Source organism: Paraphaeosphaeria sporulosa, assembly GCF_001642045.1.
Source record: "Paraphaeosphaeria sporulosa strain AP3s5-JAC2a unplaced genomic scaffold CC84scaffold_3, whole genome shotgun sequence".
NCBI classification, from domain to species: Eukaryota; Fungi; Ascomycota; class Dothideomycetes; order Pleosporales; family Didymosphaeriaceae; genus Paraphaeosphaeria; species Paraphaeosphaeria sporulosa.
Window position 1 is genome coordinate 1713632 of NW_017253362.1, and position 13812 is coordinate 1727443.

Below are 13812 nucleotides of genomic sequence, written 5' to 3' on the forward strand. Positions count from 1 at the left end.
ACAGCAGCCACCTTGCTCGCTCCTGTGCATCACAAGCGCTTCTGTGTCCGTATCATAACTGCTTCGCCACCTGGGCACATAGTTCTCATAGCACTCATACTGAGTCACTCCTCAGAGTCATATCCAAGACAGACCCGAGAACGAGTCACACTTTCTCTTACTAGCCGGCTCCTATTAGTACCTTCCCGTCATACAGCTACCTTACACTCGCTGCCTGCCTCGCTCCGTCCTACGCTCCCTAATATACCTAGCTCCCTATATACAACCTGCCTATCCACTTCCGCGTACAACCCGCGATACCCATAGCCGCAATCACTTCTACCCATCAGCAAGCTCTCAACAGCACCATGGCATCGGAGCAGAGCTTCGCCTGCGACCTACGCAGCGAGGCCAAGGAGTCCATCCGCGACAAGACCTCTCGAGTGAAGTGGGCGCATGGTGCGTCCTATGGACCTGGTCGTCGGGCTGAGGAGAACCGTCCTCGACCCGCCCGGGTCGCTGCAGTGCCAAAGTGAGTCCATCTCTAATGCCTCTACGAAACACAACCTAACATGTGCAGAGCACTGAAGAGCTCCGCCGGCATCGACAAGAACCGCACCGCCATCAGAAACGACATCGCGTACGCTAGTGGCGATTCCTCAGCCGACGAGGACGTCGAGCACCCTTCCGTTGCCCCCGTCCCTGACGCTGGTGTCGCCTACTCCTTCGACGCTGAGCGCGGACCCAGCCACGGCAGCCAGATCCTGGGCCTCGCCCTTGCGAAGGCCATCGAGAGCTACGAGGTCCGCCAGACCGATAAGCTTATCAAGGAGGAATATGAGGTGCTCCGCCTGGACGACGACGCCCTGTCTCCAGGCCCAAAGGCTGCTCGAAAGGGCGTTGCGCCCGAGGACGAAGACTACGAATTCATCGAGGCATGAACTCTGACCTCTTCGACACATCTCCTTTTCACGACTTGTATATTCTCCTCCTGAGCAACTCAGCATGCGTGTTTATCGGCGTTTGACTTCGGACGATGTCCACATCGGCACGCCCTATACCATCGGTAGTGTTCTACTTGCATTGTAACGGTTATTGGCATCAACAGGCGAGCGTTCGGCGCTTTCTGAGGACTTGAGCGGCCCATACCAGCTTTCTGGTCTGCTTTGTGATATTGCGTTTGCTTTGGGTAAGCTGGGATTCCGAGGAGCGGTACAACGGTGCCTCGGACGGATCGGATAGTCTAGCTTTAATTCTACGACGATTAGTAGCGGGACGATGAATTCATCCTCCCCTCAACAGCACAGCCCGCTCACCTGTGCTATCGCTATGGTGCCTGAGTGACAAATGCGACGGCGCGTTATCCCCGTCGTTGGAGAGCGGCAGCCGGCGACCATGGCAAATGCTAGCTTGAAACTCGATGGCGCCGCTGATGCTGAGGCAGGGCGGGTGGAGCTCCAAGATGCTGGTCGCTGCCGATCGCGCTTGCTAGCGCTACGTCATGGAGCACCGTCCGTTGTGTGTGCATAGACATCTGAACTGCAGAACTTCACTTCCACGGGCGGCTGTCAAGCTCTGGTTGACATTTGCGCTTCGCAGGATCACCTAAGCAGACGTCGCAGTACGCGCAAGTCACTCGCCACTCGGCTGTCTGGTACTCCGTTATCTGTATCCACAGCTGAGCCCCCTTGCCCAGCTCCGTATCTACGCATCATTTTTATGGCCTCATAACCCACCGACGCTGCGAACAACACAACCGCTATCATGACCGCGGACAACGCGCCTGCCGAGCGGTTCGGCCGCCCGCGATGGCTGCTCCATGTGCAGGCCGAGATATGGCGCTTTCTCATGGGCATCGGAATGATGTTGCACAAGCTCGCTAGACCGCTGCCGCCCAAGCCATCCTTCAACCGCAACATCGAGTCGACCGTGTCGCCCCTCAAGGGCAACTTCAAACTCCATTTCTACGTCCCCAAGGACTACAACAGGGTGAAGAAGCTGAAGGGAGCTAAGAGATATCCATGCGTTATCAACTTCCACGGCGGAGGGTTCGTGCTAGGAAGCGCGCTGGACGACGCTCGCTGGGCCGGAGTAGTCGTCCAGCAAGTCGGCGCTATTGTTGTCAGTGTTGACTACCGCTGCGCGCCCGAGTTTCCGTTCCCTACGGCGGTCGAAGATGGTGCTGATGCCGTACTGTACCTGGCCCAGCATGCGGATGAATTCTTGATAGATCCGAGCCGCTTCGCGATATCCGGGTTCTCGTCTGGAGGAAACATGAGCTTCACTGTCCCGCTGTGTCTACAGGGCGAACTGCTAGACCGCTCGCAGTCTGGCGAGAAGATTGAAAATCCCGCGCGCAAAGGCAGCGTCCCTGCCATTAACATCCTCGCACCCCCCACAAAAGTGCACTTAAGAGTACCCCCTCCAGCCAACTCATCCGGATCGCGCGTCGCACTCTCAAGAACGCCAACCGGCAACAGTCGCCTCGACAGAATCGCCATGCTCCGTTCAACAGGCCATTCCGCCCTGTCGCTTGTGTCCTCCTACAAAGAAGGCTCCGCCGTAGCCGTCGCAACGCAAGGCTCCACGGCCGAAGCCAAAATCCGTGGCATCGTCTCATTTTATCCGCCCACCGACTACACGCAAACCCGCGCCCAGCGCCGCGCCACCTGCTCCCGCGCAGACCAACTTCTCCCCGCCGTCTTCACCGAGCTTTTCGACGATTCTTACCTCCAGCCCCCGGCGCTTGACCTCTCGCACCCCTGGCTTAGTCCCGGCGTCGCCCCCGACGCCATGCTCACCGCGCTGCCCGACGACATCGTCCTCTTCTGCTGCGAGTGGGACATGCTGCTGGCCGAGGGCGAGCAGTTCCGGGACCGTCTGAAGAACGGCCTCGGCAAGCGCGTGCATTACCACAAGGTGCCCGGGGTGCCGCACGGGTGGGACAAGGCACCAAATCCGCTGCGCGAGAGCCCCGGCGCAAGAGATCAGTACAAGGTTGCGTGCCGGGAGTTGAAGCGCATGTTTGAGATTGAGGAGGAGGATGTGGAGGGGGACCTGTGCGAGTGTTCGACTCATGCGGAGAGGGATGAGGAGGCGAGTATTGGGATGGGGAGTTTGAAGGAGGTGCATACCAAGGAGAGTGCGAGGGAGGGGACGCAGTGAGATGGGTTTCTTCCTGTCTTGTCTTTGGTTCTGAAATGTGTGTTAATTGATGTGTTTCGGTGGGTGCATCTCGTTTAGCATGGCGTTTTGGTGTGGGTTTGTCTTCCACGCAGCATACATAGGCGATGAGATAAAAGGGCTTTTATTCTTGTACATAGATCGTCGTTGAGAGGGTGGTGTAGATGGAGATTTATTTTATCGTTATTCGTTATTTTTTGTGGATTTTGGTCTGATACGCGCTTGTTTCTTCCTTCATGTTGAATTTCCACTTGCTGCTTGGCTGCCCCTACCATCTTGTCGAGGTTTAGTGGTTATGCTACGGAACCACAATGTGGCTCAGCCTTGCGCGTACATTTCGACCCCGCTCGATGATTTGACGCACAGTTTGCTCCTCATCCCGACTGCTAATACTCTGGAATTACTGAAGAAGTGTATAGTGGATCAGCACAGGAAAGTCGCCGAAAGAAGCATCTCGTGAGTGGCCACGTGATGGTTGCACTTTCCTGAGGTTTCAGGATTTTAGGCTGACACAAGAGATCAGTGATAATGCCACGGCGCATAACGCTTCACCATTTGAAAGATCGGCTGCTGAGGTACCGAGTCGAGTCCCAAAGCTCCACAAAAAAAAGGTATGCGGAGGCTCGGGAAGATCAAACATTTCGGACTCCTACAGCAAGAACGGTGATGGTGTCGATCGGCAAAGACTCTACGGAGAGCTGCCTTATATACCAAGCTTTCTACGTCGCAGAAGAAAGTACTAACATCAAATGTAGGTCTGAAGTCCGACTAACGGGACTCTGTGAACGATGCCAGAGCGACGATCTTGAAGGATTTCTTCTCGGAAAATATGAATGTCCGGAAACCCCCGAGTCCGAGCTTTACTATGAGACCGGATCTCTCAGGAGCGACTGTATCTGCTGCGTCCAGATTGCTTCGCTTGTGAATAAGTCAACAGTAGGATACACCGAGAACGGTTCACCCAAAAGACCCAATGCATACTTCATTGGGAGACGAGGTTTGAAGAACCGTTCCTTGTCTATCCGCATTCCTGGCCATTCTGTCCATGAATGGTGGACGGGGGAAGTTCATTCTTCTCCGATACATCCCTTGCCGCATCGATCTTCAAGAAGTACTGAGGTGGTCGGAATAGAGACTATACGATATAAGCGCATCAAGCGTTGGGTAAAAGATTGTGAGACTTATCACCGTCACACCTGCTGGCACTCATACCCGGAGTGGAAAGTGAGCACGATTACAGTCATTGACTGCAACTCGAAGAGTTTGATCGATATCCGGTCGGATCAACGCTAGTACGTTTAAACCTAGCCTGTCAGAGCGAAGTGCGATGATCGCTGACCACCCTTTAGCATTGCATTAAGCTATATCTGGGGTAGCAATACACATGAAGCGTTGCACTACCAAAGGGACTTACCTGACCGCCTTCCCAGAACCATTGCTGATGCCATCCAAGTCGCGCTTAATCTTAAAATCTTTTACCTCTGGATTGACAAATACTGTATTGACCAACATGACTATGAAGGTAAGGAGCGACTCATCCGGCACATGGACCGAATCTACACCGATGCCTTCCTGACTATCGTTGCATCTGCTGGCGATGGACCGCACCATGGGCTGCCTGGCGTCAGTCTCACCCCACGTTCGCCAGTCGACCGCACGATCCTTGGCCAGTGTACGCTCGTCAACCCATATGAAACGCGCGCCCACATTGAAAAGTCTCTCTGGAACGCTCGAGGATGGACATACCAAGAAGCAATGCTGTCTTGTCGTCGACTTGTCTTCACGCAGTCCCAGACTTACTTTCAGTGTCAACTTGTAGCCTCCTTGGAGAGCGTCACACTTGCTTCACGAGATCTGTTTATCGGAAAAGTTTTCTCCAACATCAGTAAGAATTCCTTCGAAGTATACTCCTGCATTGAGCATTTCTGGCATCGGCAGTTATCCTTCGACAGCGACAGGCTTAACGCAATACAAGGCATATTCACCGCACTTGAAGGGGTGGAAGCGACCTGGAAACGGCAATCTGGATTTTTCAAAACTCACTTTTGGGGAATCCCGATCTTTTCGAGTAACAACAGATCTGATCTCACGGAGCGAACCTCCTTTACAAGAGGACTGCTTTTCCGATACACCTACCTCGAGGCTGAGCAGTACACTGACAGCTCTATGTTTCCGACATGGTCCTGGGCCGGACGAAACAAGCCAAGAGCAATTCATGAAGGTCTATATTTGGACTTTTTCGCCTTGCAACATGATCCTGTTTTGCAGTGGTTTGGTTCGCGCATTTACGTTACACACAAGTCTGGCCAATGGATGGAGATCAACGAATTTGCGCATAGTTCTCGGGATTATAAACAATATCTACCTCAATTGCTCATTACCGGTTGGGGCATCTGGACCAAGTTCGATGTACCTATGCGCGCTTTGGGCGGTAGATTTCCTGGCAAGAACAACATGTTTTACTTTGACAATGAAAAGTCTTTGAATGTCGGCAGAAGACTCCTCGCTATCTGTGTCGACGCCTCCTGCCCGTACTATCAGACGGACATGGTAATTATACATCTTCTTTTGTTGGATCAGGTCAAACCTGGCACCTTTCGCCGCGTCGGTATCTGGCTCTTTCAGGCTGTGGCTGATTGGAATTTAATGACCGTTGATGACGTCTTTGTACCCAGGTTAAGCATTGGGAATGCGGACAAAGGATGGGAGAAACACACTGTCTGTATCATTTAACCACGCTTCGTTGTACATTGGAATGAATATACCTACCTCCACTAGATAACTTTCCAGCAACTTACGAATAAATATCCATCTCTCCGCTTCTTGGTCCCATCCTCAGCCCAACTAACTACGGTTGCCCCGATTGTCCCGATTGTCCTCCACAGACCTGAAAACCCGACAATTTCATCCTGAACCTCTGTCCTCCACCCTCCGCCCTACACCCATTCCCCAAGCCAACTCTCCCCAAACAGTCCCCCAGCCTAGTAACCTCGATCGCATCCTCGTCGTTAATCCCACAATGACTCTTCTTCCCACTAGTAACCTCCTTCCACCATCGTCTTCATCCCCTCCCACCCCTATACATATAGCCCATCCATACAAACATGTTTTAGCGATCGCCACCGCTCCCAGTTCTCTCGCGCCGCAGACGTTCCATATACCAAGTTCTACACACATTCAGGCAAATCGGACTTCTGCAGATTTTAATGCTGCTAAGGAGTAGATATCATGAACATGGTTTCTGATATCGACTTAGTCAGCCAGAATGCATGTCACAGCGTGGTGCAGGAAGAAGAAGAGGCACGCATAAGACTAAGGCGGCTGTTCGGAGGTGGAGTGTGAAGTGGATTGTGGGCTTTTCGGTTCAAGCAAAAGGCCAGACGCGGATACCAAGTCGCTGGAAGATTTAATTGCTAGTGTACAGGTCGTGTTATCCAGAACATCCCTCCCGGTTGATCGAGAGTGCACTCACTCAATGGTGTGTCTTTGAAGCATGGCAACGTTTTCTGAGTGACATGGTCATTCTGTAGTCCTCCGGTCGCGAGTGTGCTTCAGCGGTCTAAGATAACGGTGAATCCTAGTTCGACCTACGCTCACCATCTCCTTCCATTGCCGGAAGCTGCAAACTCATCGGCGGCAGCCGAGCTCTCCAAGTAGGATTCGATATCACGATCGTGACGGAATCTCGTGGTCGTCTCCTCTTGGGCGAAGAAGAGCATGCTCGACACTAATTCGGAATGCTCGGCCCATATCACGTCCCACGATTGTCGATTGCCTTCATTATAAAGAACGATGTTGTTGCGGCGCCAAGTCTGCACTAAGGAAGCCTCGACGAGCCGATAGAGGCAAGAGCTCGACGCAGTCTTCAAACAGCAGTATCTCACCATTTCGGGTCCTATGTCGTCTTCGGAAGACTACCAGGTTCACACGGAATGTACACATAGTACAAACTACCACACTCCTTCAACTCAGTGCGCAATATCAAAGTCTGAGCACTCCGTATTGACCCAGACTGGGCAATATAGAAGCCAACTGTGCCCAACTCCTGTTACGGCACGTGCGGGATGGACTTACAGCTTGAGCGTTTGCTCCCTCTGGGGGTTCGCTAGGGGAGCTATTGCGATTATGGCGGGTCAATATTGACTCGAGTGAGGGGAAGGGCGCACGAGTCGTGCAGGGCAAGATCAAGATCGTATGGCGAAAGACAGACAACGTGAAGTGAGAGGCAGAGGTTGTGAAGCGCGAAACAGACAAGGTCAGGTGCGAAGTAGACGTTGGGAGGTACGGTTCGGATCTATTGCGGTGTGTGATACAGAGCTTAAAGGCGAGGCTGCCACCTTGACGCGCGAGAGGGTCGTCCAGTGGAGGTAGAATGAGGTAGAAGTTGAGGAGTACATAATGCAAGTACGAGCTTATGACCGACAAATGGAGCGTCTTGGCGTGCGAGAGGGCAGCGACGCGTTACCTAGTTGAAAGTGAGAGGAAAGCGCGTGATGTGCTCCAGCGTTCTGATAGCTTGAGAGCTGTGTTACCCGACACCACGAACGAGGCAGAGCCATAATCCAAAGAAAGGAAAGGCAAGGGTTCGATTACAAGTTTTAGGAATCAAAGGACCACCGAATTGAAAGTGCTTCTGGGAAGAGGCATGGGAAAGCACATGAACCTAGTTTGACCTCTGCCTACCTCGTGGATATCTCTTAACAGCCATCCAGCTCCAAGATGCCCGTGTCCGAACAACGCCGACGCCCATGCAAAGTCCTCTCTTAAACCTTCAGCCACAGATTCAGCACGCCCTTTGCGTACTCCACAATCTCGTCACCACCGAGCTTCGACTCGCCGTACAACCGGTCCACGAAGCTGATGGGGACCTCGGCAACAGTGCAGCCCATAGCCTTCGCGCGCACCATCATCTCCATCTGGAAAGTGTACCCCTTGCTCTCCGTCTTCCTGATGACCTTCTCCAGAATCTCCTTCTTGTACAGCCGAAAGCTGCCCGTCAAGTCGCTCACGCCAGGCCTCAACACCGTATCCGCGAACAGGTTTGCGCCCCTCGACACGAACTTGCGCTTGAGATCCCACCCGAAAACACCACCGTTGCCTGCATACCGCGTGCCGGTGACGATATCGTAGTTCTTCTCCTTCTGTACGCGGATCATGTCGGCGATGAACTTGGGGTGGTGGCTGAAGTCGGCGTCCATGATAATGACGAAGTTGCCGGTCGCAAACTGCAGGCCATGGACGTAGGCGGTGCCGAGGCCGAGCTTGCCTGCGCGCGCGCGGATCTGGATGTGCGGGGAGTAGACCTTCGCGAGCTGCGCAGCGACTTCCTGGGTGCCGTCAGGGGAGCCGTCGTCGACGATGATGAGTTCCCAATCAAGATCACTGCGCTCGTTTGTTAGCATTGAATTGACTTGCCAACGGCATGTGCAAGGAGGGGACAGGGCCACGTACTTCTCTGTGAATGTCTTGTTGAGCAACCAGGTGATTATAGGGAGGTTGCGTCGCTCATTGTACGTCGGTAGAAGCACCGAGTACTTGTTCTTGCTCTGTTTCGGCGGCATTGTCACTGTTGCGGTGTGGGCTTCTTCTCCGCGCAGCTGCTCAGGTAGAGGTTGAGGTGTCCCTACCACCAATTATTGGAGCTCGGACCATTGCTCTTACCCCTTTTGGCGCCGCAAATAGTCCTACCAACCTCCACGCATAGTCAAGCATGCATGCTACACGACCATTGCAGGTGTCGAGCCACAATCGGTTCAGCAAGAATCTGTTGTTGTGTTTCGATGCCTTTGGTACTCTGTACAAGCCTAATGTAGCGGTTCCAGCAGCGTATGCACTTGCAGCACAACGTCACGGAATCAATTGTGTTGCGGATGGTGTGAGCTCGATACCAATCGAGCAGTGGACTCCGGCAGAGTATGAACCAGTCAGCGTATCGTTCAAACAGGCATACAAGCGTCAATCCTCTGAGAACCCGAACTATGGAAAAGAGACGGGTCTGGGAGCAGAGAAATGGTGGGCAAACGTACGTAGAATCAAGCTTTCTCTGTCAAGTTCATGGCTGATACAATCGAAAGGTCATCCGGGGCACTTTCAAGCCATTTCTCAAACTCCAAGAAGAAGTCCCGGATGCCCTTATAGCAGAGCTACTGAAGCGTTACTCCAGCTCAGAAGGCTATGATCTGTTCCCGGACGCCAAGGCCTTCTTCGACAAGCTCCGACAAGCTCGTGCTCAGCCCTCCGCATCTCCGTGGAGGTGGGAAAAGGTCGTTGTAGGAGTTATATCGAACTCGGATGACCGTGTTCCCTCGATTCTATCATCACTAGGCCTGAACGTACAACCCAGACGTGTGGGTTCAGAAATCGGACCGATTGCCGAGTCAGAGGACATCAGCTTCGTCGTTCATTCCTACGATGTTGGCGTCGAGAAGCCTGACAGACGCATTTTCAACGCTGCAAGAGATTTGGGGAAAGCCTTGGGGTCAATGGACGATTGCTATAGGCTCTACGTTGGCGACTCGATCGGCCAAGACTATCATGGTGCAAAGAACGCAAAGTGGCACCCTCTGCTCATCGACCGGGACTATAAGATTGGTGGGACAAAGCCAATTGAGCTAGTCAATAACTGGATCCATGTCGTGCGTGGCCTCGATGAGCTGGTGAACTACGACAAGTACATCGAGGCGCACTGGGAACTCAAGTCGAAAGCACGAGAGTCGAAAGCACAAGAGTCGAAAGCACAAGAGTCGAAAGCACAAGAGTCGAAAGCACAAGAGTCGAAAGCACAAGAGTCGAAAGCACAAGAGTCGAAAGCACAAGAGGTGAAAACACAATCTGGTGAGGAGGGTTGACTTGTAGGCATACGATGTATATTAGTTTGCGAGCGGACATCATTTGAGGGATTCGGGACGAGCAGATCAACGTTGTGACCCCGCTGTAACCTTCTTAGTTCCTATGTGAAGGACCATCTGGGGATGGAATTGTTCCAAAGGCAACCTGTAACTGCTTGCATCAACCGCGAGAGCACGTTTGTGTCGTCTGGCTGTCTGATGACGACGTGATGTAACCAGACGCACGCGAACCCTAGCCTCGGAGGGAACATGTCCGACCTGCGTCTTCGTCGACTGCAGAGGACTGATACAAGAGGAAACCTCGCGTGGGAAGTCGTCCAGGCAGGCGTTGGGCTCAAGAGCAGCACTTGGCGCAGACGCCAGAAGCAGCACACGCGTCGAGATGGAGAGCAAAGACACGGGCGGCAATGCGGGGTGCGTTTAGCGACGCGGACCCTGATTGGCTTGGGCGTCTCACACCTGCAGAGCTTCTGTGCCTTCGACAACAACTCGCAGTCCTCACCAGACGGCCACCAAGTGTTTGACCGAGCTAGACATGCCCTGAGCCTGCGGCTCGCCGACCGTCGACAATCCCCACGTGCCAAGGCTCGGATCTCGTGGTTTAGCCCCGCGGGAGCGCCCGTTGTGGTCTGCGCTGCCTCACCGTATCCCCTCGCCGATACATATACAACCCAGGCGCCCATCTGATAGATAGCTGCACAATTACTCACGGCGCCCCCCGCCGTCGCAACTGCCCTCCTCGGCGCGGTCCTGCCCACCGCAGCTGCCGCATTCACGTAGAAGCGAGACAGCCCGCCGCCTACCCCTCGACCGCGCTCTAGCCTGGTCCCAGGCCGCTCGCACAGCCAAGATGCCTTGCTTCTTGGGCTTGGTACGTGTCGTCCAAGCATGCCGCTGACTCCTTGACTGACTGTGACCGCGACAGGCTGTTTCCATACGTAGAGTGTCCCAGCCCACATTGCGCCTCATGCCCTGACCTGAACCTAGACACGCCGAATGGCCCACTTCCCGAGTACTCGATACAAAAGCAGACCAGGGCCCAACGCATCACCTCGTACATCCCCGTCCCGCCCGCCAAAGTTCCCACCGGCGCCACCAAACCGGAGCAATCCACCTTCGCTATCTCGATAACGCTCCTGACGCCCGGCCTCCATGTCCCGTACTCCACCCCAAAAGCGACGCCCGACGACCCGCACCCGCGGCCCCAGCTCGTCGGAGGAGCGCCCGGCCTCGGTGGCAACAAGCTGATCGCGCCATACAAGCCCCTCACGTCGTCGCCGAACGAGACCATCGCAGCATACATATACTTTGACGGCAGGGCAAAGGAGGAGGTCGCGACGCTGCTGCGCCGTGGGGAGGAGACGTGGGTGAACTCGCGGTGGGTCAGTGTCCCCGAGTCAGAAGGCGGTGGTCTGGCGGAGCGCGAGTTTTTGTTCCGCGAAGTCGGCCTTGAGCGCTGGCTGAACGGACTGGACCTGGAAGGCAAAGACGTGGCCGCTACCATCGAGCGACGGAAGCAGCGCCTCGAGAAGAAGCGAAGGAAGCGACGGGAGGAGAAGGCCAACGAGGAGGAGTCCCGCCGCGAGAGCAATGGCGTGCTGCGGTATGGCGAGAACCAAGACGCGCCCGTCGAATCGCTCTCGGGCAACGACGACTTCTTCACCTCAGATTCCGACTCGGACGACGAACCGCCGCAGCCCGAAGCCGCCGGTCAGATCAAGGTCGCCCTCTTCCGCGTCCTCGCTAGTGGCGAGATCAAGCGCGGCGAGTACTCGCCCCAGTTTGACGCGCACGACGACGACGAGAACACCCAGAACGGCGAAGGTGAGGATGTAGACCACACCACGAGCTTTGCGAAGCCCAAGACGCTAGACCCAAAGTCCATCAGCACCCAGACAGTGACGGGCATTGATCCTCCCGATAAGCCATATGCCGTCTTTACCTTCTTGTACCGCGGAGAGCGTGAGTAGAGACACCACATGGTGACGATTGACTACTGACAATGAACAGGCCAACTTCGTAAAATGGGCATTCTCGCGACGGAGAAGAAGGCGGCCGCAGAGCCAACCCCACGGAGGAAGTCTGGCGGTCTAGATCTGAGCGCTTTGAAGCCACTCAACGCTACGACAGGCACAAAGAACTTTGCTGGCTACCGCGAGTCCGCACAAAAAGATGGAAAGGGGAAGCGAAGCGAAGATGCCATGGACAGCGATGCTGAAGAGGACGATGACCCTGTCAAGATCAAGGTGGAAGACGATGAAGACAAGGATCCGAGCGGGAAAGGACTGCTATCTCCTGAGGATGCTCGGCGCGAGGGCGAACTCGAGGAGGGTGTGCGGAAAATCAAGGTCAGCAAAACCAAATACTTTTGCCCAGCGTTACTGACACTATCTAGCTCAAACGCCAGCATTCCGCCGAGCCGCTCAATCGGACGGGAGAGTCTGCGAATCGCGGTGCTTCAGGGTCGCCAATCTCAGGCACCCCCGTATCCGCCGGCGAACTCGACTCCACATCGGCCGTCAAATCCTCAGTCCCTGACCTCGTCTCCGAAGCCAGCGTCGGCTCGCCCTTCAAGAAGCAACGCGCATCATTACCCGGCTTCGACGAGGGCGTCCGCAAGAGCCTCGGCGCCACGCTCGCAGAAGCCCAGAAGGAGCGCGGCAACTCCGAGGGTAACCTTCCCACGCCCAGCATCGTAGAAACCAAGATGGACGAAGACGACGAGTTGTGACTATGGCGGCAGCAGAGCGCTTTGGGCTGATCTCCGGTGTCGCCACTCCATTCGAGCTACAGCTAAAGATACCCACGGTGACATCCCCGCCACAAAGAAAGAGTTATACGATTCGATTCACTGTCCAAATCGAGCGCGCGATTATCGGCTATACACTCCGCGACTGGCGTTTGTCCTTCTAGACCCTGCCTTCCCGTCCGTCCGAGTCGAAGCTTCGATGTTTGAGTTTGGCGCTTGACAGGGTTCCGGGCGAGTTGGATAGTCAAAAGCTAATCCTGGCTCTGATTCCTATTTTGATCCGTTCGTTTGTAGCGGCCTATGGTTGGTGTAGTTGCTTTCCCGTCTTGTAGTTTCTCCCCGCTTGGAATGGAATGGGTAGATGCATATATGATACCTGGGGCGCGTGGTGGAGCTGCATTGTGAGGCTTTCAGGTTGTGATTAGAGACCTTGTAGTCTAGCCGCGTGAGTGCGTGCGATGCAATGCAGAGGGTGTTCCATCCTGTCATGTGCTTTCCTGGGCTTTGCGATGAATGAGGGTGATTAGTGCGACCCTGTGAGCTGCTTGTTTTAGCAACAGCCCTTCTTCCCCTCCCCTCCCTCTCTGCACCAGCTAAGATAGAAGCAAAAATCAGGCACGTCGCGAGTCGAACGCGAGGCTCCTCCCACCGCCAAACACAGCCCCATCTCCCGGCCGTACTGAGGGGCCCCTCACAGTTTTGTGTCGCAGTGAGAGACAGCGGGAAATGAGGGAGGGAATAAGACAGTGTGTGTTTCGCAGTAGGCTTCACATTCGACAGTAAACTTCGGTATATATACGCCCTCGCCTCCCCTCCCCTCATCAAACACAAACGCCGCGTGGTCCAGCGGTCAAGACGCCCACCCAACAAGGCAACCCACCGGCCAGAACGAACCAGCACAGACCCAAACAGCCACACTAATTCACAGCCTATACATAGCAGCTCCTCTCCGCTTATAGAGTGCCGGCCGCGGTTCTGACGACCTCTCCTTTCCTCCAACGGTAGACCCCAGGAAACATTTGCGTCCTCGGGAATGGCTTGTGCAGCCCTCAT

At 54.6% G+C, this 13812-nt stretch overlaps 6 protein-coding genes across 6 annotated transcripts; 5 read left to right on the forward strand and 1 right to left on the reverse strand.

Annotated features, from left to right (window-relative positions):
- Positions 1-347: 347 nt before the first annotated feature.
- On the forward strand, positions 348-920 carry CC84DRAFT_1086226 (uncharacterized protein; the record flags this gene model as incomplete). Its single annotated transcript, XM_018174150.1, has 2 exons — positions 348-511; positions 560-920. 2 exons carry the CDS (start codon positions 348-350, stop codon positions 918-920), a joined length of 525 nt encoding a protein of 174 aa, XP_018038830.1.
- A 546-nt stretch (positions 921-1466) lies between these two features.
- Positions 1467-3358, forward strand: CC84DRAFT_579669 (alpha/beta-hydrolase). Its single transcript, XM_018186743.1, has one exon. It carries the CDS (start codon positions 1744-1746, stop codon positions 3142-3144), a length of 1401 nt encoding a protein of 466 aa, XP_018038831.1. The 5' UTR covers positions 1467-1743; the 3' UTR covers positions 3145-3358.
- Positions 3359-3828: 470 nt separating this feature from the next.
- On the forward strand, positions 3829-5166 carry CC84DRAFT_1087382 (HET-domain-containing protein; the record flags this gene model as incomplete). Its single annotated transcript, XM_018174201.1, has 2 exons — positions 3829-4454; positions 4512-5166. Coding segments are annotated over 2 exons (1281 nt in total), but the record flags the coding sequence as incomplete, so codon positions are not given.
- A 2322-nt stretch (positions 5167-7488) lies between these two features.
- Positions 7489-8758, reverse strand: CC84DRAFT_1162414 (nucleotide-diphospho-sugar transferase). Its single transcript, XM_018177990.1, has 2 exons — positions 8614-8758; positions 7489-8544 (listed from the first exon to the last, which is right to left on the reverse strand). Exons 1-2 carry the CDS (start codon positions 8721-8723, stop codon positions 7926-7928), a joined length of 729 nt encoding a protein of 242 aa, XP_018038833.1. The 5' UTR covers positions 8724-8758; the 3' UTR covers positions 7489-7925.
- CC84DRAFT_1114974 (uncharacterized protein) lies at positions 8437-10146 on the forward strand. Its single transcript, XM_018175412.1, has 2 exons — positions 8437-9184; positions 9237-10146. The coding sequence occupies exons 1-2, from the start codon at positions 8873-8875 to the stop codon at positions 10008-10010; spliced, it is 1086 nt and encodes a 361-aa protein (XP_018038834.1). The 5' UTR covers positions 8437-8872; the 3' UTR covers positions 10011-10146.
- Positions 10147-10779: 633 nt separating this feature from the next.
- On the forward strand, positions 10780-12885 carry CC84DRAFT_578116 (uncharacterized protein). The gene is made up of 5 exons (XM_018186739.1): positions 10780-10881; positions 10936-10948; positions 10998-11972; positions 12021-12358; positions 12406-12885. The coding sequence occupies exons 1-5, from the start codon at positions 10861-10863 to the stop codon at positions 12739-12741; spliced, it is 1683 nt and encodes a 560-aa protein (XP_018038835.1). The 5' UTR covers positions 10780-10860; the 3' UTR covers positions 12742-12885.
- The last annotated feature ends 927 nt before the right edge of the window (positions 12886-13812 follow it).

Excerpts from the sequence above, each read along its gene's own strand:
- CC84DRAFT_579669 (XM_018186743.1), top strand. The coding sequence starts at position 1,744 with ATGACCGCGGACAACGCGCCTGCCGAGCGGTTCGGCCGCCCGCGATGG.
- CC84DRAFT_1162414 (XM_018177990.1), bottom strand. The coding sequence starts at position 8,723 with ATGCCGCCGAAACAGAGCAAGAACAAGTACTCGGTGCTTCTACCGACG. Across the intron at positions 8,545-8,613 it reads AACAAGACATTCACAGAGAA|TGATCTTGATTGGGAACTCA; the intron begins GTACGTGGCCCT and ends AAACGAGCGCAG.
- CC84DRAFT_1114974 (XM_018175412.1), top strand. The coding sequence starts at position 8,873 with ATGCATGCTACACGACCATTGCAGGTGTCGAGCCACAATCGGTTCAGC. Across the intron at positions 9,185-9,236 it reads CAGAGAAATGGTGGGCAAAC|GTCATCCGGGGCACTTTCAA; the intron begins GTACGTAGAATC and ends TACAATCGAAAG.
- CC84DRAFT_578116 (XM_018186739.1), top strand. The coding sequence starts at position 10,861 with ATGCCTTGCTTCTTGGGCTTG. Across the intron at positions 11,973-12,020 it reads CTTCTTGTACCGCGGAGAGC|GCCAACTTCGTAAAATGGGC; the intron begins GTGAGTAGAGAC and ends GACAATGAACAG. Across the intron at positions 12,359-12,405 it reads AGGGTGTGCGGAAAATCAAG|CTCAAACGCCAGCATTCCGC; the intron begins GTCAGCAAAACC and ends GACACTATCTAG.